Source organism: Styela clava, chromosome 13 (assembly GCF_964204865.1).
Source record: "Styela clava chromosome 13, kaStyClav1.hap1.2, whole genome shotgun sequence".
Classification (NCBI taxonomy): Eukaryota; Metazoa; Chordata; class Ascidiacea; order Stolidobranchia; family Styelidae; genus Styela; species Styela clava.
This window is the reverse complement of record NC_135262.1, coordinates 5,895,610-5,921,865: the sequence shown is the minus strand read 5'-3', so window position 1 is coordinate 5,921,865 and position 26,256 is coordinate 5,895,610. Positions and strand designations below refer to the sequence as shown.

At 33.9% G+C, this 26,256-nt stretch overlaps 1 protein-coding gene across 2 annotated transcripts; it reads left to right on the top strand.

The window, feature by feature from the left end:
* The first annotated feature begins 209 nt into the window (after window positions 1-209).
* On the top strand, window positions 210-25,091 carry LOC120332610 (uncharacterized). 2 transcript variants are annotated; one of them, XM_039399889.2, is made up of 9 exons: window positions 210-647; window positions 10,501-10,688; window positions 12,597-12,710; window positions 19,386-19,452; window positions 21,373-21,945; window positions 22,118-22,275; window positions 23,006-23,065; window positions 23,410-23,520; window positions 24,049-25,091. In XM_039399889.2, exons 1-9 carry the CDS (start codon window positions 275-277, stop codon window positions 24,442-24,444), a joined length of 2,040 nt encoding a protein of 679 aa, XP_039255823.2. In that variant the 5' UTR covers window positions 210-274; the 3' UTR covers window positions 24,445-25,091. The 2 variants fall into 2 exon arrangements, with proteins under 2 accessions (XP_039255823.2, XP_039255824.2); XM_039399890.2 differs by lacking the exon at window positions 210-647 and adding an exon at window positions 9,473-9,616.
* Window positions 25,092-26,256: the final 1,165 nt, after the last annotated feature.

The window sequence follows — 26,256 nt, the reverse complement described above, 5'->3', positions numbered from 1 at the left end:
TCAATCACAGTAAAATTTGTTTGGAATTATTTAATTATCCCGTTGTTGAACATTTTTGTGTTGAATGTGGTGGTTAACATATGCTGTGTTGGTTTTTAGTTCGCTGTTGAGTGAAATTACCTGTAGGCGACTTTTCGAGGCAAGATTATAGATATTTGTAAAGGTAATACACTTCTTCGCTTATCAGTTATTCTATTTACTAAGCTAAGTATATTTTTCACTTCGAAATCAGATTACAGAAAGATAATATTGTTTGTTTCTTCAAATACGCTTTATGTACTTTGCCGCCCAACAAAATCACGTGACTCAATCATCGTTCATGGCGGGACAATCAAGCATGGGAATACATCCGTCCAATGATAACGCAAACAAAGGATTGGCGCAAGTTGGATTTGTGGATACCCAACAAGTTCCGGGCGTAGTCCCTTATCCTGCTACGGCTCCCCGGCCGGGTAATTTTTTACTTACAAGCGGAAATTTGAGTCAGCCATTCATGTCGCCTATGATGATTCCATCCCACATAAATTCAAAAATGGCTCAATTCATGCCGGGTGGAATTTTGCAATCAAATTTGAAAATTGGACATAATCAGTTGTATGGATCTACAGTGACGCCACGTGAACCAGTAAACAACCAATCAAATACAGGTAAATTAATTACTTTGTTCGTTGATTATCGCGAATTATTAATATGCTATCTATTTATATACGATTTTTATATAGTTCAAAATTTCCGTGTGCACAAAAAGCCGAGCCTTGTACAAAACCCTAACATGCTCGTAGTGTTGGAAAAAGGCAAAAGATTACTGTATCGTGTACAATACCCAATTACTTGGTGTTATACTAATACAATGAGTATATATATTTGAACAAATTTTAAAGCACTGATATCGTAAAGATACGAATGTGCAACCTAAACCATTCAAGTGCTGTCAGAAAGAAATAAGATATTCATCATGATTAGCTTACCAATATCATCAAAATACCTTTTCAGTTTATTTCTTTATTTGGCACTAGATTAATTAATTAAAATTAATCGGCTTCCTGAAACAAAATTCCACATGATTTACTTGATACCAATTTTTACTCGTTTTACTGGACAGGCTCAATAAATAATTCGGATGGCATCAGTTTTTACCGTGTAAATAATTTCAAACCGTCAAATAACTGTAACTTCGGCGACAGGGCACAAAATGGATGTTTTAAAGACCTTTGACCCGGGGAAATTCTTCCTATACTATACCATGTTTGTCGTCTATTTTAGGATTGGTTTAGCGAGTTGGCGCCTATAAAAATGGTTATATGTTTCAAACCATTATTCTGATTCAAAACATTCAACAAACAACCTGTCATTTCAAAGAGCCGGTAGAGAAATTTAGCCCAATCCATTACGGCCTTTTCTATACTAATATTTCATTACTGCAATTAAACCAAAACTCCTAGAAAAACATAATAACCATTAAGTTATTTAATTCATACTTAAATTTCCTAAACACAACTAAAAACTAACAAATAGCATGCAAAAACGAGGTATTGTTTACAACCATGCCTGAAAATCCGTCTGAGTGGATGCTGAAACGTCCATTATTATGTTACTTTCTGCATTTTGCTGATTAGCCAACGTTACGTTAGCAAATAAGGAAATGGGTGCTTGGGGAGACATATTTTATTTGGCATCTACCGATTAAATCAATAAGCAGTAATACCGCCACTAGGTGCCACCAGAGAAAAGCTTTTAGCCCAAAAATTAAATTGAGTGCTATATTTGGAATTTGCTGAAGTCGAACAAGTGTAAGACCATCAAAAATAGAAATATTTTTTAGAATATATAGGTCAAAGTTCAAACAAAATTACTCACTTCATTTTAACAATTTTTCGGCGAGTTTTTTAACGTCATCCAAAATGAGTCGCTTTCTGCCAAAATGTCTAGTCGTCTCTTAATACCAAGAAGAACTAATACTTTTTTGAGAAACATTTTTGTGGCGTTCCACATTTTTACATTACACGACTGCTTTTCAATTTGACAATGTGCCAGAATATTGAATGGTATAATATTCGTGCAAACTTAAGATAATTTCAAAATTTAAACAGTAAAACATTAAAAAAAGATTATTTATTTCACGATTTAAAATAAAATTAGTTTGGTTATTGTGACTTCATGACATAAATAATAATACCTGTTAATGGTTGAACTAATATGGACCATATAAAATCCACGATTAGCAAGTACAAATTGCATATTCCGTTCTCTCAACTACGCTGGAATTGACCTCAAATTTCATTTTTTTTGTTTGAATAAATCATGTGCGTGCAGAAATTGCGTATTTCTATTTTTAAAAGGTCATTCCTTAATTTTGTCATTATCCCTGTCAATAGAAAGATTACTCGTCGTCCAGTTTAATAATTTGTAAGCGCATTTCATTTGGTCAAATGTTTTGTAATTAAAATTGTAATTTATAACTCGCAAGTTCAATCTTACCTTGGCGTCATGCATTTGATAGATTAGGTCTAGACTCTAGAGCAGGGGTGGGCACGGTTTTTGGATCAGGGGCCAAAAATTTTGACCACCTAGACTGGCGGGCCATGTAGTATGACGTAAAGTGTTAAATTTTGTAAAAAATGTTCACAGTGTTACAAAAGCAACAGCAAAGAACAATAAACCTTGTACCACAACTAAATTTAACCGCAATTTCAACAAGTTCCTTGAGCTATTTTTACCTAAAATATCAAAATTTGGTTTCGGTTTGGTTATGGGAGCATCAGGCGGGTCAGATTGAATTACCTAGTAGGCCGGACTTTGCCCATGACTGCTCTAGAGTAAGATCCATCCCGATTAAAAATAATTTTAATATGATTATAGGTTTATATGGTATCTTTTTTTTGGCGCTCCTGAAGTATGTGCACCAAGATGGCGCACAACCTGAACCCTAACCTGATACACATACTATGTTCAGGTTGGGCCCCATCTTGATGCACATACTTCTGAAGATTCTTTTTTGGGGGGAGGGGTCTGTGTTCAGTCGTCAGTTAAAAAAACAGTTTTAATTTAATACGTATTATTTAGTTCTGAGGGGGATTAACTTGAATTGATATAACAAGACCTAAAAAAACTGGTAAAAAAACGAAAAAACGGTAATATCTATTTCAAATAGGTAGTAATAAACTGGGTATTCATGCAAATGACGAATTGGAAATATTTCCATTAAATAATTTAGTTTGTTTGGGGATGCTTGCCTGTACAATTGACATGAACAAAAATATAATCCTGATCAGCCTATTTTTTTTATTTTAACGTATTCTAAGATTTGCAGAGCATATTACCGAAGAACCGTTCATAGCTTACGTTGTTAAATTTTCTCTCTTTCTATTTATTATTTATCAGATGTAGCGCGCAATTTATTAATCTCCAGCGACCATAGATATTTCCGATAATAACACCACGACGAAGAAATCATGCATTTCAGTAAATGGTATTAATTAATTAGGCTTTCGCCCGTGGAATTATATTGATAAAACTTTTTTGTTACTTTGGTATTTTTCAAGCGTGGGACTTGTATAAACCAAGTGTTTTGTGATCGTGTTATCACTCCCTCATGCTTGGTGAAGGAGTTATCGGGACAATTTGTACCGTTTCAAATCTTTCTCCAAATCGGGCGACTATTTGCTGTCATTGATTAGTCTGACGCCGATTAAAGGACTTTCGCTAAATGTGTGAATCCAATATCGGAAAATATTGATATTTGTAATCTCTTAGTGCATTAGCAACAGCTTGAATGAATTTTCTCATTATTTTTTAAATCTAGTTGAAAGCTTTTTCAAAGGGAGAAAACTTTTTTAATCAGTCAAGTTGGGTAATAGAACAAAGAACAAAAGTGTCAGCCGTATGGTGACGAGCTGCGACAATATTGAGGGTTGGCGTAGAGTATGCAGAAAGCTGGAAGTTTATTGCAATGTGGTAATCGAAAGTTTTTGTAGCAAAGTAGTGAAAAGCAAAATTGGACGCAATAACTGTATAGAAAAAGATGAGAAATATTCAGCTCCATAAATTTGAAATGGAATATATGATTAGTTTTTGTTTTGTTAACTTATCGACTATTTCCATAAGTCGTAAGAATATATTGAGACATTTTTATCTTTAAAGTTTTTACTTACGTTTTCGGTGCAAACTTACGGGCTTTTTTCATATTTCAATCGGTCAAATATATCGTAGGAATTTTTACTGCAAAAACAAACAATACAAAAAAGAATTTTAATTTTTAGTATTCTATAATTGGTAATAATATCTTATTTTCTCATTCAGATACTTTTAAAACATCCTAAGTGGTGATTGTATTTTAATATCAGTTGCACATATATATATCACACTTGGTAATATATTTGTCCATCAAACGAAACAGAAAGCGAAACGTGACGTCATAATACGAAATGACATCATATTAGAGAGGTGGTAATGCTCCAAAATGCACTGTGAAGGGACGCGAACTAAAATCACCTCTTTCTCGAAATATGCTATAGTATCTGTACGTGGTTTTTCGCTCCACCGTAAAGTAGATTTAGAAACGGTGAAAATTTAAATTTTAATGCGAACGGAAGTCTGTTTTGTGTCAACATTGTCGTATCGTAGACTAAGAAGTTCATAAACAAGTTTTTGCGACATTTTCCGTTTTCGTTTTCACAAGAACGAGAGAGAGAAAAGACGTACCGGTATATATACGAGCATTAGACAGTGAGAATATGAAGACATTTCTGAGCGGAATACAATAATTGTAACGTCAAATCTGGAAATCGCATGAAAAAAGACAAATAATGAATTCGGAATAAAATGAAACTTGAGTTTAAATAAACGCAGTTTTTGTAGTTTTGAGGGTACTCCCGTAGTATGTGTACCAGATTAGGGTTTGGCCATAATTAATTTGGATTTTCCGTATTTTAGTTCTATACGAGTTCGGAGAATGTCTGTGTTAGCCAAGTGAATATCCTCCTGCCCATAGGTTTCAGTTCCTTTACACAACTTGATGTAAAGTAGGCGAACAAAACTAGTTACCTCCATATTGGTACACACACGTCTGAAGCGCTGTTTTGAGGATGTAAAAATGTGAGAAATATTGAATTTCGCGTTGTTTCAACATCAATTTTTATAAAACTAGGTAGCTTTGTATCCATTCCAAAAGAAAGACAGTTAGTGATAAAAATACACCGATGCCAAAGGTCAAAACTTATAAAACCGGAAGAGCCGTGTCAAAGTAAACTATAGAATGCGATTCAGGTATAAATAAAAATCTTTGGCCTTGCATGAAGAATTATCGAATAGTGTAAAAATGAGCTCGATTTGATAACAAACCATGCATGATAAATCATAAAACCATGATAATCCCTTTACACGGGTAATCTTTGTATCGATCAATTCTGCGTGATATACACGTGAGTGTACGTGCGCTGATATAATGGCATTTGAAAAACAAATGTTGATCAGTGGAGAACTCGAGACGGCAGAGAAATTTTCAGATTTGTGAGATATGAGGTTTATTTATATTGCAAAATAAGGTACTCCTGGTAACATAAATAACATAAATAAGGTACTAACCTGGTACACATACTATGTTTAGGTATCCGCCATCTTGGTTCACATACTACGGGAACGCCCAAAATATTTCTGTCAAATATCAAGTTAATTTAGAATTTTTTTTGTGAATGCCTCGAAAAATTGCGTTTGATTTGGTGCTTTTGTAATTGTAATGGTAGGTAATTTAATTAACTTAGGTAGGTAACTTAATTATATTAAAAATGGGACAACGTGTCATGTACAAAAGTTCAAAATTAACACGTGTTAATTAATCTTGTCTTTGTGTCTGAATACAAATTGTTTGTTGATACTTGGCTAGATATGATAATCGTAAATAACCGCAGATTATGATGAACAAGTTGCCGCGACATCACCGATTTTTTGTCGTCGGTGGCAATCTTTGACAGGTGGGAATTTTTGGCATTAATGTGAATAATAGACGTACCGATACCAATTTCGTGCAAACGGAAAGCATGAAATATCAAAGTATATTATATCAATACCCGCCCTATTGTGCTCTGAAGATCTATTATGTTTGCAAGGAAATAATTTGAAGATTATAAAATATGGTTTTAATTCAAAAATCTATATTTTAAGTACCTAACTTTTAACTCGAATTAACTTGATTTCAGGTTTTTACATATTATAAAATAGATCACCACGCAAAATGGTGATTTATTTTGAATTTTCAGAGTTTGAAATAATTTTAAAATTAAATAATTTCAAAATTTCGATTCTGCAATTTACAAATCTCAAAAAATTATAAAATTCGCGTCAAGTCACTTTATAATTGTTTTATATGCCTCAAATTTTTATCTATTTTTGTCCAATTTATATTAAAAAATTAAAAATAATACCTTATTTTTCTAAATAACTCATCTCTAAATAATCGCATATCCAATATTGTGTTTAAAGCTCTAACTAAACATTAAAATAAAAAAATGAAATTATTTTAAAAAATAAATAAATAAAGTGCATTCGTTTTTTCCGCAAGCCTATTATTATTTTTCATTATATAAAATTATCATTTTGTATCCTAAATGAAGGTAATATTTAGCTATCGCCGTGAAATATTGATGGATTTTTCGAAGGAAAAATCGATATTTGGACATTGGACGGGAAAGATTGCGCGGGAGTTTGTGATATGTATAAAATCGTAAAAAGCATTCCCTACTTTCTGTCTATCAAACTCAAAATTTAAACATAAAATACCTTTCTTTATATTTCAATTTCTATAGTTACCAAATACGAGACGAACAGACGTGTATCATGTTTGTCCCATGGTTGGAAAAATAACAGCCGCAACGGAATAAAAGCAACTATCGATAAGCATTTGAAATGGTGGATAGGGGTTTTGATACCGGCGATTATCATGGTGTTTCACGGTGAATCTGTATTTCGTCACAATACAGACAGAAAATCGACAGATAATAAAAAAGTCACAAAACCGAAACCCACAATAACCATAGCAATATTCTCCACTGCAGAATGGTATGGGCGAAAATAGCAAAGAAAGCAAAACTTGAAAATCAAAATTTAGATTAATTAGATATGTTGAGTTGAATAGCTTTAAGCTGAGGTTAAAATCATATTTCACGGTGGTCGTTTTCATCGAAATTTAATTTAGTTATCAAGAAAAAGGAGTGATGTTATCATTTAAATTTCTAAGAATTCTACATTGATGGAATGTGTTTTCCGTCATCAGAAAGCCAATAAAATGAGCATTGTGATGAAATAAATAGCATAGTTAGCAGAAACGTCGTCTTATTTTTGGAATAAAAATAAGTAGGGAAACAGACGATTCCAGGCAGTTGGAATCGACTAGTTTTTCAAAAGTTGGGTCGATATCAAATCTATAATGTTACTTGATCAATTGTATTTACAATTATTCAAAGAAATATGTATTGGCGAAGGTATCATTTGTAGTATAGGTAAACACGTAAATGTAATATTTGCCCTTTTAAGAGGGTCGTGGAAAACTAATCTGTTGATGTATATTTTCTCTGCGATATTTTGCGTCGTTTAGCCTCATTGGTTTCACGGAAGAAGCCATTAAAATAGAGTAAGATAAGAAAGATAAATGCACAATACCAAGTAAAATGACAAGTATGACCTACCATGCGGCTAGCTGGTATAAATCATGCATAAAAGTGTATGATTAGTTGCGGTTCAAAATTGATCGAGTGTTAGTTTACTTAACAGGTCAATTTTTTGTGTGCATTTTAAAGTAAAAGTGAAAAATTAACGGTTGCTGATTAGTTGACAGCTAAGTGGAGCTTCTCAATTTTAATTTGCGATCGCAAAAACAATTTATCGTAGATCGAGTCTGGCCAAACTTAATGTTTAATACGATCAAACATGGAAAAATAAAAGAAATCGGACAAGTACATTGAAACCTGCCAATGCGGATTTGTAAATTTTGACGCAAAGTTACGAATTGGTTTGAACGAAGTTTATTTTTGCCTCAGGTGTAAGGTAAGAGACCGGTGCGGCTGGAGCCAAGTCGTACAATCATTTTTGAAGTGGAAGGCAATTATAGTCTTGCAAAATAATGTCTTTCTTGCGATAGGTCATTAGTGGAAAATGTAGCATTGCTGACATATTTTTTATCAAAATCATCAATGTTTTTAATTTCGAAGAGATCTAGGTGGAAAGCGCGTCGAGTCACCACAGAGATGACGAGATTATAAACTTTAGAAACTTAGATTTCTTTGTTAATTTTAGTGATCTTTTAAAGAGAAAGCCAATAAATGTGAGGAAATATACTTTTATTAGTTTATATGCAGTCGAAAATTGGGCGAGTAACGGTGGGCTTTTATCATTCAGTATTGCAGACTATGTTATTATAATATATGTACAATTTGATAATACCGTAAACAAGCGACCATTTAATCATCTCTCGAGACGCTTGTACTAAACAACACCGTGGATTTCAGCAATTGATTACTGTTTATAAAATATTCTACATGTTACATATTTTGTTAAAAACAAAATTGGTGACAAGAAAGAGTTGTGAACTTTTAATTCCGATCGTATAGATCAGGGTTTCTTAATCTGGGCCGCTATGCACCCCCTAGGGGTCTCGCAAAAGTTTTCAATCCAAGTTGGACAGATTGTATGGTATGAGAAACACCAATAAGTTCGGTTACATTACCAGTTTTACTTGAACAAAACATAATTTATATAGAGGATCAATTTAGTCCAGATTGAAATTGATTTAATTTTGTCGCTTTCGAAATAGGCTCCGGTTCAAGCAATTTTGCGATTGCCAAAATCAATAACTTAATCTGTACCATGCGGTTGTCAATCGAAGAATATTTAATTATCAAAAGAAGAGTTCATCCTCGGAAAATAACTATGACCTCATAATGCTCAGTGATTCATGTTCCAGTGAATCAACAAACAACATATTTATTTTGTGTTCATAACAAACGGATTTGCGGCAATTCTAAACTTTGACAGAAGTTGAAGTTGGAAAAAAAATTGGCTTTTTCAAATAAATTTCATGTAATTCTGTAATTCTAAATCTCTACGTTTTACCCCTTCAATCTTATTCGCGTTAATTGTTTTGGACGTTACAAACCCTCCGTTGTCAATTCTTTTTCAACGTGCCATTTTTTTCACAAATTTGAAGAAAAATTAGGCAGTAATCAAAATTTTGTTTCTAAAAACAAACAACGATATTTCTACACCAACTAGACTAACCAGCAAAATCTTAAAAACTTGTCAAGACATGAAGGTTGTACCCTCTACCCACCATCGAGCTATATATAGGTCGATAGAAACACGGCACCCTCATCAATTATATAGCAGCACCAAGATCTTAAACGTAATGTTATCTTTGCTTCAATGAAGGTCAGGATTATTGGCAGTTCTGCTCATTTCTTAAAAATGACTTACAGACAAGTGTATACAGACTGAAACATTTATAAGTGTTAGTAATAATTTGATTTCTTATTTTATCGTAGATTAATAACAAAAAATTCTATATTATACTGAATAGCTGTCATGATATCAGGACCAGTGTCAAAAACGTTGATGGACGTCATACCTGGTAAGGAAAATTCCTAAAAAAAATTTCCGATTTTTTTCTGAACAACTTTATGAAGTGGGCTAATATTTTCTGCCAAATGTCTTAATTAAAATATCAATACGTTTTTATTCTGCCGTTCATTTCAAAATCAGTAAATTTACAGCAATGAAACAGTAATTACGACTTGCGCAGTTGAACATTTGTCGCAAACATTCCAGCTGGGGCATTATCATTTCAAATTGTTACCCTTATATTAGAGTAGCTGTACCATTAATTTTCACAGTACCAAAAGCGAAGGCGCATTAATTATGTAAATTAAAAGTAAAAATTCAAATCCTCCGATTTAATTGAGTTAAAAAAAATTTATTGCTCAAAATCCCAAGCACCATTAAATTCTAGCATTTAACGTAACACACAAACTCAAATTGTGATTTAAATTATTTTTGTTCATTAACGTTTTTTAAATATATATTTTAGTACATTCATAGTTTCTAAATAACAATAATTTTATAGTGGAATTTATTCTTTTTTAGTTATGTTCATGTTTTAAAAATTTGTAAAAAAAATAGTAAATTGTTTTGCACTTCTTTGCAAGCGTTCGCCATTTTATTTCATAAATCGTATTTAAATTTGATTTGTAGAATAGTTCACAATTTTCTTTCCTAAATCTTCTTTGGAGCAACGTCATCGCCCTGAAGTTGGTTTTGTTCAGGATTAATGCCAGGTCATTTCAAAACATAGCAGCTTATCAGGGTAGCAGAAGGGTATATATATATATTTATTATACACCGTTCGTTTCTAATTCCTATTTGCTGTCTGTCTATTTATGGAAGACTACCTTCCCATACAGATGCCCAGAGAGAAGTAGAAACATTTTTTAAAGAAAATTTTCATAATTCTTACAGGCGTGAGCTGGCCATCAATTCGACCTCAAAGTTTTGAGATTTCTCCTGTCATTGGTGGACAATCTGCAATTATGCCTACGCATACAGCGCCTCAAGTGGACAATCAACATTTCCCGCCCAGTGAAAAAATCCCGCCTAGACTTTCTGCAGTCGTTCAAGAAGGGTCATTAGGAGCTATTAATGGCATGGTTCGTAGATTTGTATTTTGCACCTTTATACCATTTTAATTCAGAAACTCGAAAAGCAATATTAATATTATTATATTGAATCATATCGATTAGTTATAATACTAGATTAACTTGTCACGCTAGGCGGAATGCTAAGAAAAAATTCAACATATGATTAATATATTTATGACCTAACAATGGAAAAAAATTATGAATAATCAGGATGACATTTAGTATTTACGCCATCCTAAAATATCGGATGACATTTTTTGGAAGTCTGTGACTTTTTGAGCATAAAACTATGCTCATTTATCATGGAAAATAAAATGTAATTTATACATAAAAATAAATGTTCCCGTGCCAAAGGTTATTATAAATCAGATATTGAAAGTTTATCTAACAAATTTGAATTTTTGGCCTAAAATGAAGATAGCTTTTCCAACAAAATTTTTGAATTTTGATATATAATAGTTATCAATAATGACCTTAGCATTAAGTTAACACGAAACACAGTAATGTGACTTCATGTCAACAAGTCATGTATCAATAAAACAAATGAAGAACAAAAAGCATGAAAATGATAATCCGTTTCTTCGTGTGGAAATTGATTTCCGCTGCTCTGACCTGAAGTCACGTGTCATAGCAGACCAAAGTTCAAGCTGTGATGACACAATGATCAAGCATCCATTTTTAATATGGAAACTGAACAAAACCGGAACAAAGTCTGTAGGGTACTAATATATTTGTCCTTTCTTAAAAGATTTGACATTTTTGACGGAGATAGAACATTAGATTAAAAGCTAAAACGCGTTAAATATCAGATCAGGCATAAAAGGTTGCTCTACTTGCTTAATAAAAAAAATTGGGAACGTTTGGATCTAAAAAGAATTTGTACTTGGTATGGCTCATAAAATAGATGTCATATGAAAGCCATATTTTATTTTTGGGGTAGAATTTATATTATTACTAGAAAACACAAGAATATATATTAAATATATAGTAATAACATTTATATGTTTCAGTTTACCCACACAACTTTTCATAAATGTGTATCAAAAAACCGTCTGATAGTGACGTAACAGTGCTCCCAAATGTAATAAAATTAATCAATTACGGCTTAAAGGCCTGAAGTCAAAGTACACATTATGATGCATAATAAATAGACCAGGAATAAGGCCATTGCGACCATCTGTTGTTTCGGCAATCGTCCTTTCCTGTGACAAAGAATTATCCCAGCTTTAGGTATAGGCTTTTTTGTACTCTTAATAATTTATCGCCTCGTGTATACTTGTGGCGTCAAGAATAGGTTTATATACACGGCCAAACTTAATCTAGTGTACATTTCATTTTAAATTCGATGAAATGGTATTTTAATAAAAAAATGTATTTTTGATCGAGTATGTTGCATGCATAAAATGCATTTTTTAAGTTCGGTTCATGCATGGCCTCTGCTTAACTCTAAAATAAACTGCGACAAAGTAGATTTTCATGATAATGCGCGCACTTTCAGTTAAATTATTAATTGAAAACTCGATCTTACGTTTAGAGGTGCACTAGTTTTTTATTTTAGTTTATTCGCTTTTGTGTAAAATTTGGGAAAGGTGTGGAGGTCGATGACCTATATCGAATTATATTTCTTTAGCCCCCAAATATTTTGTGTGTCATGTAGGGAATTGGGTGTGAATTAGAACTCACTGCGTTCACGGACAACAATAAAAAATAGTTGAGTCTAGACAAGATGTGCTCTATGATCTATTCTTAGAAGTAAGTGAGACTGTTGCTCAATTCAATCTACGCTCAACGGGAAAGATTTCAACATTCTCAAACGCCTGCTTGCCCAGAGTCGTATTCAGAGCTAAACTATATTTCTTCTTAGTAACACCAAAATACGTGGCAATGTTTTAGACAAGTCTATGATTTGTTTTTCAGCAATTAGGACCAGTAGAAAAGGCAGTCCTTCATCAAGCAATGTATAATCAAAGCAAGATACAAACCCCTGCGATGAGAAGATGTGACAATTGCAATGTTATATTCAACTCACAGGTAAGATATCATACGATTTAGTTATTACTTTGATCTTTTTGCAACAACTAATAACAGGGTTTGGTTTGTAAATAACTATGGTTTTATGTCATAATTCTGTACAACAGACCACCCACATTGCCAGTGATGATAAACGCCATTAGAGTATTTGGCTGTTTTAAATCATAAAGCATTTTATTTGAGGCCCCTCTTAAACAATGATGTCACAAGCTATGAAATCGATTATTGCGTCATAATTGGCTTAAAAATTTGATATACTAAATACAGAATGGCGTCATAAACAAAAATTTTAACTTGTCATATTCTTGAAAATGCCTTTAAACTTTGAAAACGCTTAAAAATGAGTAACAGTTCAAAATTGAATGTCGATCCTACTTTGCCCAATGGTAAATCCGGCACTGGGCCTACTTCAAGACGGCAAATATAATAATTTTGTGTCCCTATTCGGCCTGAGATGTTCATATTTTAGATTTTAACCGGTTATATCTCTTATAAACTCATCTGTTGGTGGTACGGACTTTGCTCTCGCATTTAAAATCTACATTGTATCACTATTTTGTTATTATTGCTCAAATCTAAACTGCTCATTTCCTGTTTATAACGTGGGTTATAATTTGACGTTACTGTTCAAATAAACTGACTGATATTGTTTGTTTGAAAACGCGATTAATCAATGACACTATACTTGGTGGCGCTTTAGAAATAAAATCGCTTTGAAATTTGACCTCTGGTCACTCGTGTTTTTATCTTGATAACCTATAATTGACCATTTTGTTACAATGTCGCTCATTAGTTCAGATTTTGTTACAAATTGTTTTTACATCGCATCTCGTTTTTCTAAAGTTAGATATAGTAGAGCGAGTACGCTTTTATTGCTTCAGCAAAAAAGAACGACAAAGATAGAGAATATGTAGAATGGGTCTAAGAAGATTTGGAATTAACATTGAAGACAATACGCTTTGCAGATGTATGTATATGAAAATTTAGAAAGGCGCCAGTAGTCCAGGCAGCAAAGGTTATTATATATGTATAGAGAAGGCAAGTGTCTAGTTCTGTCTGTAAAGAGTTTGAATGTTTTTTGTGTGAAAAATTGCGTAACTTGTTTATATATTCTCTAATAAGTTTGTCCACCATGTCGTGTTTGTTTCTATGCAAACATGTATATAAACAATACATTTTATATAATATATAAAATATTATAATTATGTATTTAGAATATTCAAATGCAATACTTTTATTGATAAAGTAGGCTTTTGGTTGTTCTCAACTTCAAAATTGAGTCATTAAGCTGTCAAACTTCACTAGTTGTTTCAATTATTTAAAAGTCTTTGGTCTGCAAATCATCAGTGAAATATATTTGACAAGTCTGGACCATAAAAATTGTCCACACCAAGCATCGATTGTAACAGATTTTGTAGATTATTGAAACATTGATTAAATCGCAAAATAGTGGGCATGTCCATAGCGCCTCATATCATAACCAAGGTATAGTTTTGGTTTAAACGTATGTATAAAGCAGTAGCAATTTTAAATAAGTCAGATTAAATATAAGTTTTCAGTGTAGAATATAGGCACCTCATCATCAACAACACAAGGAGCATAGCTCAGTATATTGACACAAAATCCGAAGCGAAGTAGTACGGGTATGCGATCTGTCACGGTAGACTACAGGTACCGCAGTCTTCGCCTGGCCACCAGATAGAAACGAACGCGAACGCGGAACCGCCACAAGGTGTGAAAATTTTGACGGCGTCATTGCGCGAAAACAACGAATTCCATAGAGCCCACAAAAATTAGAAAAAGCCTTTTGACGTCAGATACAATCTTTAACCACTGAAAAAGCAATTGGTTCAGTAATTAAAGAGCAAAGCGATTTTAACAACAACATCGAAACAATCCATGTATCCACCTCGTGTCCAATACCACGTTAAACGTCTGCATGGCATTCAATTCCATGCCTTGGAATTAATGGAGGAGGTATACCCAATTTTTTCCTTATATAAAGTGAACTTCATAGTGTAATATATTTGCGACCATTGGTGACAAAATTTAACAGATGTTCTGTAAAATGAGATAAAATTTTGATTTTGAAAAGTTCTTAATAATTGACTGCGATTATTTCGCATGGTCGCATCGGTGGATACATATATTTGGAACGATGTCTCAAAAGAGTTGTTGTACACTACTCCCACTATTGTGAGTTGGGGCAAATATAATTTGAGGGGGAATGGTTATATCAAGTATATTAAGTGGGATTCATGCTATGTTCTGGGTTCGGATAGACATAATACTTTGGTTAAAAGGTTAGAGTAAGAATATAAAGTTCATAAAATTTGGACAAATGCGGGACACGACATTTTTGAGACACCTCATTTCGAATTGAATACATGAAAACCAATCTCAGCGTCACATTACTAGATAAAACCAAATTAACAATCACCCTCGCTAAAGCGATACACCCGGAGTCTGTCTGTGCTAGCCAAGTGAATATACCCCCTGCCCATAGGTTTCAGTCCCTTTACACAACTTGATGTAAAGTAGGCGAACAAAATTAGTTATGGCCATATTGGTACACACACTTCTGGAGCGCCGCTAAAGCCATTATATGTTTCAAAAATGTAGCTGCTGGTGTATTATTGACATTGGCTTGTTCCTAGCCTTGGTAAAAACTTAATAAAAAAATTAAATTTTTTTTTTATTTCCTTCGCAATAACGGTCGCTATTTTGATCGTTTTGGGACGTGATCTAAATATTAAATTCCGCCGAAAACTCACCAATACGCACTTAAAAAAAATTAAACCGTCCTGTCTTTATTATACCAAGTTGTTCAACTTTTGACCAACTCAGACAAAGACTGGAAAATTTCTGTCTAAACCAACAGCGTGACGAAGCCGCGTATTTCCGCTTCCGTTATCAAGAACTGGCAACCCTCAAATCAATTCAACTAAACACAACAGAAAGAGCACGCTATTCAAAAACGGAAAATTTTACAAAATTTTATCATTCTTGTTCGATCTATCAAGTATGGTCATAGCATATTCTTGCAATAATGATTCGTTCCATCTTCAGGCCATACCCTATCATTTATAATCTAAATGTAACAATAATATGATGTTAGGTAATATTCACGTGTATATTTAACAGTTTTTGGAACAGCAAAATGGCTTTATCCTTGCGCGTAGGCAAGCTTTTTACGCTAAAAATCGCGGATGTCATTAAAAAGAGAGTTCGCGTGCTGTGTAACATGATATGATAGAGAATATTAATACTAAAAGTACGCGGTTAATACATCTGATTGCGTTTTTTTTTAAATTGTGGAATATTTTGGATATGCTGCAGCGGATTAGCATAGGCAGCAACAGTATGTGAGGTATTAGAAAGAGGAATCTTTCAGTTAGGATTCGTGTTGTGTAGGTAGTACACATTGCATCTGAGTGCCAGATTAGAAGCCTGATTACTGGATTTTTGTCATATCAATTTTTTGCGTAAATTATTAGAAATAATAAATGCCGTAGAGTAGATGATGTTTTGATAATCGGTAACACATTGGGTACTTTGAAACTCGAAATATCGTGAACAAGTTCGTTTGAAATACTTTCGAAGTCAGCCAATGGTGGTTAGGTTTTTGATCGACCCTTATTAATACGGGTACTCCTCTGCCGCACAGATTAGTATTTACGTCCCTAATTATAGAAATCAATTTAACCCTCATTCGACATAGCTTTCTCTCTCGCCATATCTCGTAATTTATCTCTAATTAAAGGCGTTTCAACAGTATTTAACAGGATTTTTTTAATCCACCCTCCCGAGATTGCTGATAAATTCAATTGTAGTTGCACAATCCCGATCACGCGACAACAAGAAAAGATTGTCTTGATAATTCGCACGTTGTATTCGAAGAAATGTCATTCAAATTCAAATCACGATTGAGGCAACGTGTCATACTAACTAATTTGTTTTACTTGATGATAATTGTCATACGGGTCAAAGTATAATTCAATTTGTCCACTTCAATTTTGCCCTAATTTCCCTGGGTACCGATTTGCTCAATCCAAAACACGCAATATGCTTTCTAAGCATACATTACGGGCTGTATCTTTGCCCATACCCATTCGAGTCTCACTAAATAGATAATCTTAGGTATCCCCGTAGCGATTTTCAATCGGGGAAGATTTCGGGGAAGAATTTTGTCTTCCCGGGGGGGGGGGGGTCATTTTGTTTGCTAGTTGCTTTAGTACAACTACTAATATGTTTTTATTATGACTACTATAATGCTTATTTATGCACACATAAACTACTTAAACCGTACAAAAACGTGTGTGCGGCTTGCGCATATAACTTGCTAAGAATTCATTAGGAATTGAGCAATTAAAGTAGTTATTATATATATTAAGGGAGAAATGCGCGAAGTTCCGAAATAGGTTGGAATTAAGAGAAAAATGTTAGAAACTACTGCATCAGACAGTTTGTCTCGTGAGGTAATGACTTATGACATAAAGAGTCATTAAAAACTCTATATATCGTATTATTATTGAAAGTTAACTAAAATTTATTCATAATAAGCAAGTAAAACAGCGGAGGTTATATTATCTTGGTCTTAGCTGTTTCATCCAACCCACTCGTTTACATGGAATAGTCAGTATTTGTCATGGTTCGCATTTTTGGAAAATAATATTTTAATTCAAATGCCTAAACGTTTGTGATAGAATGCGCTTATAAATAAAATATCTTGAAAGGAAAATTATTTCGTTTATTTTTCTGCCATTTTCAATTGTCAAATTATATCTGAGTTTTTGTCAAAAAAACTTAGTGTATGAGCTAAATAAATAAATACATAAAATAATTGAAGGTAAATGCGATGAATGAACGCGAAATCCAAATGAAAATAAACAGCAATCCCGAAAACTCCGAGAGCTGTAATACGCGACACAGATGCGCCGTTCAAGTGGAAACCAATATAACTTCAATCCAAATCATGGATGGTGCCTGGCAGACAACGTCTTCCATTCCATGGGAGTAAATTATATCCAAAAACGATAGTTACTAAAACGAACAGTATATACAGTTGCGTACATTCAATGACACCACTGCGTGGACCAGACTATACCGTACCGGTACCATCAAATAGTCTAATATTTGTAACTTGTACTTTTATTCAAATGATTAACACATAGGATAGTAAAAGTATATAAAATTAATCGAAAACTATGGAAAATAGTATACTTGTGGAGCGCCCTGAAAATTTTAACCCAATTTTCTGGAATTGATCTACTTTTATCGATTCGGAGCTACACAAAAAAATCGACTTTGATAGAATATGATTACATAATATCAGAGAGAGATTGATTATCCTTCCATCAAGTATACGCACTACATGTTAGTCCTATATAGAATTTGCTTAATCCCCCTGATATAAATTTAACTTAGCTACATATGTTGTATATGTCTTACCTGAAGCAACAAGTATATATAAGAAATGTAACATAACACGATAACGTACCCATTTACAAGGCATTACGATTATTTCCGATACGACGTTACCTATTGTGCATGGGGAAATGGGAGGAGCCACTTTCGGTTGAACAACAGATTCCAAAACAGAAGGTTACGGTGTTGGGTATAATTTGCGCTAGATCGAGTGAGAATCTGAAAAAATCAACATCCAGTCGTTGTTTTTATCGACGGCCTTCGCATGATCAAAACATAAATTGTGATTACCTTTATATTCTGAAAATTCTCGCAAGTCTAACAATATAATCAATGGCAACTTTGTTATAACACAAGAAAAGTGAAGGGTTGTAGTCCAGGTTAAGCTACACTCTGAATATTTAAAGCAAAGTCTGTTAAAATTTCCAACATAAATGACAGTTTGGCCGCCTTACCGCCAGTCCAGGCATTTATTTTGGATAAAACTCGTCTACAGCACAGGCAGAAGATTTGCTTTCACACATAATTGATCTTAGAATAAGTCATCTATGGTCAAAATCTGCAGTTACAGTTATAAGATCTTTATACCCAAATTACTGCTGATAATTGACATGCTTTCATCATCTGTATATTAACTTTAGAAGCCAGTTTTCAGACAATTTAGATTCGTGTATTTTTATAGTCATCATAAGAATAATAGTTTACTAAAAGTTAGCGAGAGCGTTGATTTCACTATGACTAATGAGTTAAAAATATGAGGTAATCATATTTGATTCAGAAACAGACAGCTCAGGTGGTGAAGGAATATTAAAAATAACATTTTACACCACATGTACCTTCGTGACTGACCATCCATTACCTTAAAATTTGCATGCCAAGTTGCGGAGATCATTTTTTCTGATATATATGTAGAAGGCCACGAAAGACGTCATTACTGAATTCCAAATGATCATGGTAATTGGAACGGCAATTGACTTTCTGGTCAATTATGGTCTATAAATGGTACACAGTGCGTTTTTTCCAGAACCAATTATAACAAATGGTAACTTGGTAAAATATAAAATTTTGCTTTAACCCTATGAATTGTCCTTTGTGTTGCCATTTTCATGGCGAAACCTTTATTTACGTGATCATCTAAGTCTACATGTTTTGACAGTTTTTTAAATCCTAATTTTTTGGTTATCTTTTGCTACAGTCACGTAATCCGCGTTTAACCTTTTTCTTTCTTTTTTAACCTAAAATACGCAGATGCAAGCGGAAATGCATTACAAAGGGAAAAAGCATGCGAAAGTGATGTATCTAAAGCGCTGTAAAGGTAAGTAGTAGCATAACTTTAGTTTAGTGTACGGTGTTGGTACAGTACAGTATTCGGGATGTTAAGCCTAAAGTGTCAATAAAATAAATTAAAACCAATTGTTCGTTTTTTACGCTTATGCAAAATGTATATACTATATCGCAAAATAGATTTATTTGGAAGTAATAAGTAATTTAAATCATACGATTTTTTATATACGGGTTTTTAACTTGGATCCGAACTTTTTTCAATTATGACGTGAAATTGAAGGTCTGTTTGAAATTTGTGACATTCCTCAAAAGGGAAATTATCTCATGGCTAGTCCCAAAAATATTTTTTTATCATTTTTCTCTTAGTATCATAGAAATTCAATGCTATAAATGTACGTGTATATTTTGTCAATACTCGCAATGTACAATGTTCAGACTACTCTAAAATATTGATCAAAGCTGGAATCAAGTGGAATTGGCAAGGCTACTTCCTGCCGAAACAATTTAGCGGGTTTTTAGTTTTGATTCGGTCAACTTAGCTTAGCTTGGAGATTGAATTATCAGGAATATAATTAATTGCTAATCGTAATTGGTATCAAAAATTCAATACAAAGGAAAAAATACTTTTCGAGAAATAATTTCACTATAAAACAACTATTTTTTTCGTGGCTTTTTTGAAAAGCGGCAGCTTTTGTCAAAATATATTTTTTTGTCAATCAGAAAGCTATTTTTATAAGGTTTGATCAAAAGGGTGATTATTTCTAAATTGGTTGTGGGAAGATGATAATTTTATAATTTCAAGTTTCACGTACTGAGAAATTCTTTTTTACTATAACCATTTTAGATGTAATTGTTCTGTTTTGATTAGATATTCTGATTAAATAGACTAAGCCCAACAAAAAAAAATGAATTTTACATTTTTTTTAGTTGTATAGTAGGCAATAAGATCGAAGAATCATGTTTCACCATATTGCGTGTGTAGGATTTCACTCCATTTTACAAGGCTCGTTTGCAACCGAAATATATTAACATAAAAATTTTGTCAGTTTAATCAATACCTATCGCGTGCTGAGTGACGCGAATACATTTGCGCAATATGGGTGCATTATTATCGCATTTTAAAGCTCAAATATTACAAAGGGAGAAATCAAGATTATTTCAATAATTTTATTTTATTTAATAATGTAAGTTATTTTTCCACTCTTTCAAATATACAATTGCTACAGCAGTTTTATTTTAATTCTACATGCGATTGACAACATTACTTATATAATGTCGAGAATAATGATGTTTATAAAAGCATAATATGGTCATAGTGTATTATAGGATGAAACGCTTTAAAAATTCAATCGGTGATTTTGGTTGATTACTTGGCTTTCCCAGTAAACTTTCTATTTTTTTTTTGCAAAAATGGTGAAATGATTACAATTTGAAGTACCAATGTGAGAAATTTCACTCGGTATCCGGTTAGCTAAATTGGAGATGCGTTACCATATTTGGCAACAGATATCATATTTTACCGTAATTGTATGCAATCACAAATTCTAAATTCACGGCATAGAAAAACTGGAAAATTGCATAACTCCTAAATTAGTTTATAGTATTCCCGTAGTATGTGTACCAAGTTGGGGCATCATTTTATTCCGATTTTCCTTATTTTAGTTCTATTACGAGTTCGGGGACTGTCTGTGTTAGTCAAGTAAATATCCCCTGTCCATTTCAGTCCTTTCACACAACTTGATGTGAAATAGGCGAACAAAATTAGTTACTTCCATATTGGTACACACACTTCTGGAGCGACCATTTTATTGAGCAAGATATAGTTAGGCCACAAGTTTTTGAAAATCCTGTTAAAATTTGGTATTACATTGTATGACCAATTGCTGTCGAAGAATTAAATTTTTTCGAGTTAAATATAAGTATATTTAATAATTGGTATTTATATTTTCAGAAACTAAAGTATCACCAACTAAACTACGAGACTCAACTATAGCAATTATGGAAAAAGGCAATTGGAATACTTTTTCTAATTCAGAAGAAGAAACCCCAGTCAGTACAAGTGACACAGCTAGTGTTGCAATTGGACCTAAAATGGCAGACGTGGGAAGCACAACTATTACCGATATATACACCGGGAGTCACATTATAAAAAACGTTCCTACTTTTTCAACTAATAAGAATTACTATGCTGCGGATAATTCAACGACACAAGCAGTTTTTAATCATAGTCAAGAAACTAGTAACGAAATCCAAACTGGACCGAAAATGGAAACGACTGAAAACTTAAATCAAAATCAATGTATGACCATCGGTGATGAAAGTAGTCCACAAGAAAGCGAAAGCATTCATAATATTAACTGTGGTGCCGAATCACAGCCTGTTTCTAGTTCCTGCATTCTCGAAGTCGCCAATGGCACAGAGGATGAAAGCAAGCTTTCTGAAACGACTGCTTTTCCACAACGAGAGCCAGTAGTATTGCCGGATCCATTACCAAGTTATATAAAAAGGATAGAAAGGCCCGCAGGTAATAAAAATGATGGGTTTGTATCTTCCCGGCTAGAATTTGAAATATCAATGGTCTTCCTTGTAATAGACCTTTCCATTGCGAGTTGTGATACGGTATCAAAAGTGTCACGTATTCTTATAGCGAGCGTCTGTATAGGCTTTCTCTTACAGTTGATCAATTCTTGTTTCAGTTTTAAAAGAATCCCTGAGATGTAATGTATGTGATATTTACGTTAACTCTGAGAACCAAATGAAACAACATGTAAACAGCTTGCGTCACAAGAATATTGAACAAGGTATACCTACACCACCTAAGCCTACTAAAGAGGACAAACCAAAAACAAAAGCGGTAAGTACCATTCAGACCGGTTTCAATGTGATAGAAGAATTTTAGAATATCTGACTCCATATTGTCTTTTTATCAAATTTTGTTGCATAGTTTAAAACTTTATACCAATTTTATGCATTTTTATTTACCCGGTTCGTAAAATCGTAGAAAATAGGAGTCATATTATGCTTCCATTTCTGTTGCGTCTACAGTGGTTAAAAGAATTTTGTATATCTCTTTGCTATCAAAATATTTATCTGTGGTGAGGCAGCGATGATATTATGTGTGAATACAGATTACATGATTGCCAAAGGGTAGCAAAGGTATAACAATTCTTTGTATATAAATTGTGTACGACACCAGCTATTCAGAATCAAATCAGTTCAGGTTGTGATTATAGTACGTTTGAATAAATGTTTAAAATAAAGCATTACATTAAAATCATAACAACTATAACACAGAAATGATGCACGAATCGAACTCACGTGAAGAATAAAAATAACTTATGAATAACTTCTATTAATTTATATGACAGTAAGCACGACTAGAGGATATCCATGTCTTAATGATGCAATTTATCTTCGGTCCGAGTTAAACTACCGTAATCATTGGTTTACATAATAGAGACGCAAAACCAGAAACCAGTACTGATAAATTCCGCTCGACCTATAATGAACTATTAACATTTTTATAACAAACATTTCTGTGTAAAGCTTATGGTTTAATAAATTTGCATTGTTTTATTTTCCAGGAACAATTCCGCTGTGAAGTTTGCAAAGTTACTCTGAACTCAGATATACAATTATTGCAGGTAAATCAACATTAGTTTTTATTCCGATAAGTGCACATTATCTGTGTTCCGTTTAGGTAATTACCATGCTACTTATTATAGTCAAGTAACATCGAACTTCCAATAGAAACTCGACGGTTGGGCCAGTGGTGGCGTTGGGAACAAGTTGATATCCCGCTGTCACAGGGCTGACAGAGCCTATGGTCGATTTCATTTTCATCCAGTATCCACACAGCTTATCAAAATCTGTTTATCTCATACCCGAAATGGACTGGTTATAGCGGTCTATAGTCCGTGGTATACACATTTTGTTTGAGTTTGGTTATTTAGTAATATTTCAATCTTTGTTTTATTTTTCATTTTAGCATTTGTCAAGTCAAAGGCATAAAAACATGTTAGAAGGAAGACCTCCAAAACCAAGATGGACTCCATATGAAAGGACGCAACACGCGTTATTACGTTCTGCTGCTCATTTGGTAAGTTATCTCAGAATTATTCAAAATTTTAGTAAAAGGCATACACTACTTGTACATAGATAACAGCCATTGTCACTCCTCGCGCATGATTATAAAAGCCAATTATATTTAGTTGATCAAATGTCGATGATGGAACCAGCTTCGCTAACGTGACTGTTGCAAGAGTGTACATTCGAAGAGGAAACAATCGAACAATTGTATACCATTGTTACGCCATATAGTAAAACTGTGAACAATTTAAATCGTGCCGTGAGTGAACACGAGTTTGCTTGAAATGAATGCAAATATGTACTAAGCTTAACCTGTACTTAGAATACATATCGTCATACCAGGAAGGTCGTTTACGTTAGTGCTTAGCAAAACATTATCGAAGCTTTTATATATAAAATGGAACAAAAATATTACAAAACGGTTCATATGGCTAACATTATACACCACGGAATATTTTGAAAACTTGAGCTATTTGATGAAAACGTTGGAATTTGGAAATATTGCTTTTTATTCATTCTATTTTCAATCCTTTTTCAGAGGTTATCACTGAAGACCATACCCAACCAGACGTCACCACTTCTAATACCGGCGCCTATTTCCAATTCTTCTGCGTCAACATTACCTATAGCTGCCCAGCCTTCTGCTATTCATCCAACAGTTTTGGCTCAAAATGCCCCAACACATTTGAAACAGACTGCATTTATTGCCCCTGATGGAAGTATTTTACAAACGAGGGAAGTCGTTTTTGTTGGCACAGGAGGTCAGGCTTTTACACCTACATATTCCCAACAACTGGCAGCTCCAGGACCACACCAACTGATACAACCCCACCACATCAGGACACAGGCCCAGCCTGAGCTGGCACAAATTCTCAATACACAATGTATAGGCTTCGATCCAAGGAAGCTAGGTATTGAATGGACAGTTCAATAACAACGTAATGCTATATGCCAGAATATCATACTTATTTAAAATTGAACATCTTCAGCAATACTAGATTTATATTATGTTTTATTATGAAGTTGCTGAAGTTTCGGTTAATTTGTATTGCCTTTAGTATTTTTAATTCTTTTTTGTACTTTACATTTACCATGACACAATGGAAACTGTTATTTTTTACCCAAAATTGTTGCAAGATAAGAAAGTGATTGTGCGCTAGTGAGATCAAAGTTACCGAACTGAAAAACATTTACCCACCTTGACAAGTTCAATGCAGATTTTATCCACTTCTGTTTTGGCGCGATATAGCATCTGCTTCTTGCTGGTTTCAAACTGAACAGGGATTCATCCGGCATCTTGTAATCTTCATAATTGGTATGGAATATCAATGAAATTTTCGATATCTCACTATTCCCAATTTCAATGAGTTACATATCCCTCAAATCTTCCGCTAGTACTATTCATCTCCGATACTTTCGATTAACAGTGTCTTGGATATTTTGTTCTCTTTTTGATATCGTTCTTTTTATCATTATTATTGCTACTATTTAAAATTATTTTTATGATGATTGAGCAAAACCCTATAAACCGAGCAAATTGAATAAATATGAAAAATCACAAACCCACCTCTCGGATTGCCCTAGAGCAGGGTCGTCCAACCTTTTTGGCCGAGGGGCCACATGTAGGTTACCAATAATTGCGCGGGCCACTTAACATGGCATTATGTTCTAGTTTTGCTACACTGACTACAGGTCAATGAAAAAACAAACAATACCCACACACCAAACTTTCTCAATTTTTTACCAATAAAACTGTTGTTTCCCAATCATCGATGGGGCGCCATCAGTAGTTAATTTCAAAAGTTTCGCCAAAGACAAGTCAAGACGCTTGATCTTTTTCATCACAGCTACCAACAGACCAATGCCTCTAGTCGTACCCTAATATGAACAATGGCTGCAAGTTCTGCGATAATTCCAAAATCATTATTAACTCCCCGCAAGAAAATCGCCAACTGAGCAGTAGTAACCTTGATGTCAGGGCTTTCGTCAAGCGCCAAGGAATACGATGAAAATTTTTCCGCCTTTGCAATTGAAGCTTCCGCGATAGAGTTCTCAAGCTCTTCGACATGACGAGTTGTGGTCTGTCTTGACAGGCTATTTTTGCAAACACCTCTTTTATTTCCGGACGGAAAATATTGGCAACCCGAACAATACATAATATACACTCCCTAACGAATTCTCAATCTGAGAATGGCTTCGATTGTTTTGCGATTACCACATATAGAGTAGTAAGAACCCAAGTGTGTAAGCGGCTATGGCACCTTTATTTATCGATATCTCCTCCCGGTTGGTTTTAATTCAAAATGACACTAATGGCTTGTTTGGAAGGGCCGGCAGAGCGCATTTCAGGAAAATAAACAAATCGTTTGTTTACATCACTCGAAAAATAGTTTTATTCCAATTTTTTTTATTCAATTCTGAAAAATACAGCGCGGGCCACTCGAAATGTTTTCGCGGGCCGCATATGGCCCGCGGGCCACGGGTTGGACGACCCTGCCCTAGAGCCTAGGTTCTGAGTGCGGAGTAGGCTACTGATTGAACCCGTTGTCAAAAAATACCACGCGCAACTAATTTGGCTGGTTTTCGGCATTTCAGTGTGCCCATTGAAAATTAACGCCATAGACCTCGCTCATGAGATACTTCGCCTGGTGTTGAAAAGTGGTAACGAATTTAGAATTAGGACTGGCATCACTGCAATAGCGAAATTTGTGAATATGCTAGCCTGACCACTTCTCTAACGTGATCG

Coding starts and splice junctions, on each gene's coding strand:
- LOC120332610 (XM_039399889.2), top strand. CDS start 275: ATGTACTTTGCCGCCCAACAAAATCACGTGACTCAATCATCGTTCATG. Junction 12,711..19,385: donor ATGTTATATTCAACTCACAG/GTAAGATATCAT, acceptor TAAAATACGCAG/ATGCAAGCGGAAATGCATTA. Junction 21,946..22,117: donor AAGGATAGAAAGGCCCGCAG/GTAATAAAAATG, acceptor TTCTTGTTTCAG/TTTTAAAAGAATCCCTGAGA.